At 36.8% G+C, this 2,500-nt stretch overlaps 1 protein-coding gene across 1 annotated transcript in view; it reads left to right on the forward strand.

Annotated features, from left to right (window-relative positions):
- LOC125042940 (adipokinetic hormone/corazonin-related peptide receptor variant I-like) overlaps nucleotides 1-2,500 on the forward strand; it is a 200,132-nt gene that overhangs the window by 78,095 nt on the left and 119,537 nt on the right. The window contains exon 3 of the mRNA XM_047638758.1: nucleotides 1,479-2,249. Coding sequence (XP_047494714.1) covers nucleotides 1,812-2,249 — 438 coding nt within the window. The 5' untranslated portion in view covers nucleotides 1,479-1,811. The remainder of the gene's footprint in view (nucleotides 1-1,478; nucleotides 2,250-2,500) is intronic.

Below are 2,500 nucleotides of genomic sequence, written 5' to 3' on the forward strand. Positions count from 1 at the left end.
GATAGATAGATAGAGAGAGAGAGGGAGAGAGAGAGAGAGAGAGAGGGGGGGGGGAGAGAGAAAGAAAAAGAGAAACACATATACTTCGTTTTAGCTTTCACATCTCTCCCCTCTCCCTTTCCCTCTTCCTTTTAATGTACTGTATCCTTCTTGTCATCCGGACGCACTTATTTACAAGAAATCGTACGAGTGATGATTATGTCTTGTATGAAAGCCTTTGATGTTAAGAAGAGAACAAGCAAACGTAGAGCACAGTAGTATTCCCAATGGAAGTAGGGAGCAAGAGCATTACCCTTCGTAAAAGAAAATAATCATAATATTAAAGAAAGAAAAAATACATTTGGTTCCCAATGATTCCGTTTGATCTTTGATTGAGAAATGTAGATAGCTAATGACAGAAGGGAAAACGAAAAGATATAAAACACAAAAGCTCAGAGTTAAATTGGTTATGAACACAAGCTAGTAGTACACGGTTAATGAAATATGGAGGCAACGCCGTAGAGTTTCATCGACCACAGTAATATGAGACGCGATGGAATGCACACAAAATGCAATATAAATTTCAGTTTATTTTTCTGTCTCATACTTATCAACCCATCTACTTATTTATGCATTTATCTATCTGACAGTAATAATAATAACAAGAATAATACACAATAATAATAACCATTGATACTGTTGTTGTGAGTGTTATTATCGTTACTATTATCATCATTATTATTTTTAATGGTAGTAGTACTATCATTATTATTATCATCATTATTATTATTATTATTATTATTATTATTATTATCATTATTGTTATTATTATTGTTATTATTATTATAATTATTATTATTATCATCATCATCAATATTATAATTATTATTACTTTTATTATTATTATCATTATCATTACTACTACTATTACTACTGCTATTTCTACTGCTACTACTACTATTATTATCATTAGTATTATGTTTTTTGCTTTCATTGTTATTTGCATTATCGGTGTTGCTGTTGCTCCTGTTATCATTATCATTATCATGATATTGAAAGTAATAATCATTATCATCCGTTCAACACTGCCATTATCATTATTATAGTAATGAAATCGAGAGCAGAAAAGATAACAAAAAAGAAGAAAAGGAAAAGAGAGAAAAACCTTAAAAAAAAGTTTGAATCCAGTTTAGCATTTCTTATTATCGTTAGTTAAACCGCTAACGCAGTATTTCCCGTTCACGCATCGGAGTTGTTCAGGTCGTGTTCTGGACGTAGAGTAAACCTCCTCCAGAGCTTGAATATTGATTAGCGTCTCGTTTATATGCTGAGTAAACGTCTGGGTTGATTCTTATCTTAATTTTTTTCTTCTTTTTTGTTATTTTTCCTTATAATTCTGTCGTTATTAGTTCCTTTATGGATTTGTGTGATTGTATAAGGTTTGTATTTATATCTTCTTTTGTATAGATGGTTAATGAAAATTGTTTGCTTCTTTGCAGATATCATCTTGAAGGGAGGGAAGTGCGATAGTCTTATTTGGTATCAAGAAGATGAGGAAGGTGGAATAATTCACATTACGTATCTCCAAGAACATTAGGAAGTCAACAATGCTAAGAGTCATACAAAGAACCTCACAATGAACCTCTCTTGGGACAGAAAATGCTCGACAGTGACGATCGACAACAGATGTTCCTCTCGTTTCGACACCGGGCTGGCTACTGGCTTCGCGTTGCACGGGCTGTGAATCAGTGCAAACAAGGCTTCCCTGTCCTGTGAAGCCCCACCCCCATGGACGCCTCCGCCTACAGCGAGCTTGGACACAAGGGCATCAGATGGCGAGTTATCTTGACCCCTTCATGAACTCCTCCGATTCTCTCCGCGATTCCTTCTCCGGACTCGAGATCCCCTTCGACGATGCCCTCGACCAGAATTATACCTCTTCCTCCTCCTCCTCCTCTTCCTTCTCTTCCTCCTATTCCCCCTCGTCTGCCTTCCCTTCCTCCTCGTCTTCGTCCTCTTCCTCCCCTCATTTCACGGCAAACTTGTCCCGCGTGGCTGAGGAGGAAGAGAGCCTCGGAAACCAGTCTCTGCCGATCGACATGAGGTTCAACGACGGCCACATCCTCCTCATCTCCTGCTACTCCGGGATCTTCATTGTCAGTCTCGTGGGGAACCTGTGCGTCCTCAAAGCCATCCTGGGAGGAGGAAGGAAGCAGAGGAAATCGCGGGTCAACCTCATGCTCCTCCACCTGGCTATTGCCGATCTCATTGTGAGTACAAGTCGTCGATTTTAGTCCTAGCATTATTATTTATAAATAATATATATATATATATATATATATATATATATATATATATATATGTAGTTTTTGTCGCCTTCCTCTGAATACACTTTATGCAAATACGTTAGTTTACGCATCCATTCTTTCCTTCCGTTATTTTTCTTACTTTCTTAAATTGTATTTCCATTTTTTAAAACTTGTCCAGATTTAAATTTCTCATCTTCACTTTTTAATAATTT

This window comes from Penaeus chinensis, chromosome 33, assembly GCF_019202785.1.
Source record: "Penaeus chinensis breed Huanghai No. 1 chromosome 33, ASM1920278v2, whole genome shotgun sequence".
Lineage (NCBI taxonomy): Eukaryota > Metazoa > Arthropoda > Malacostraca > Decapoda > Penaeidae > Penaeus > Penaeus chinensis.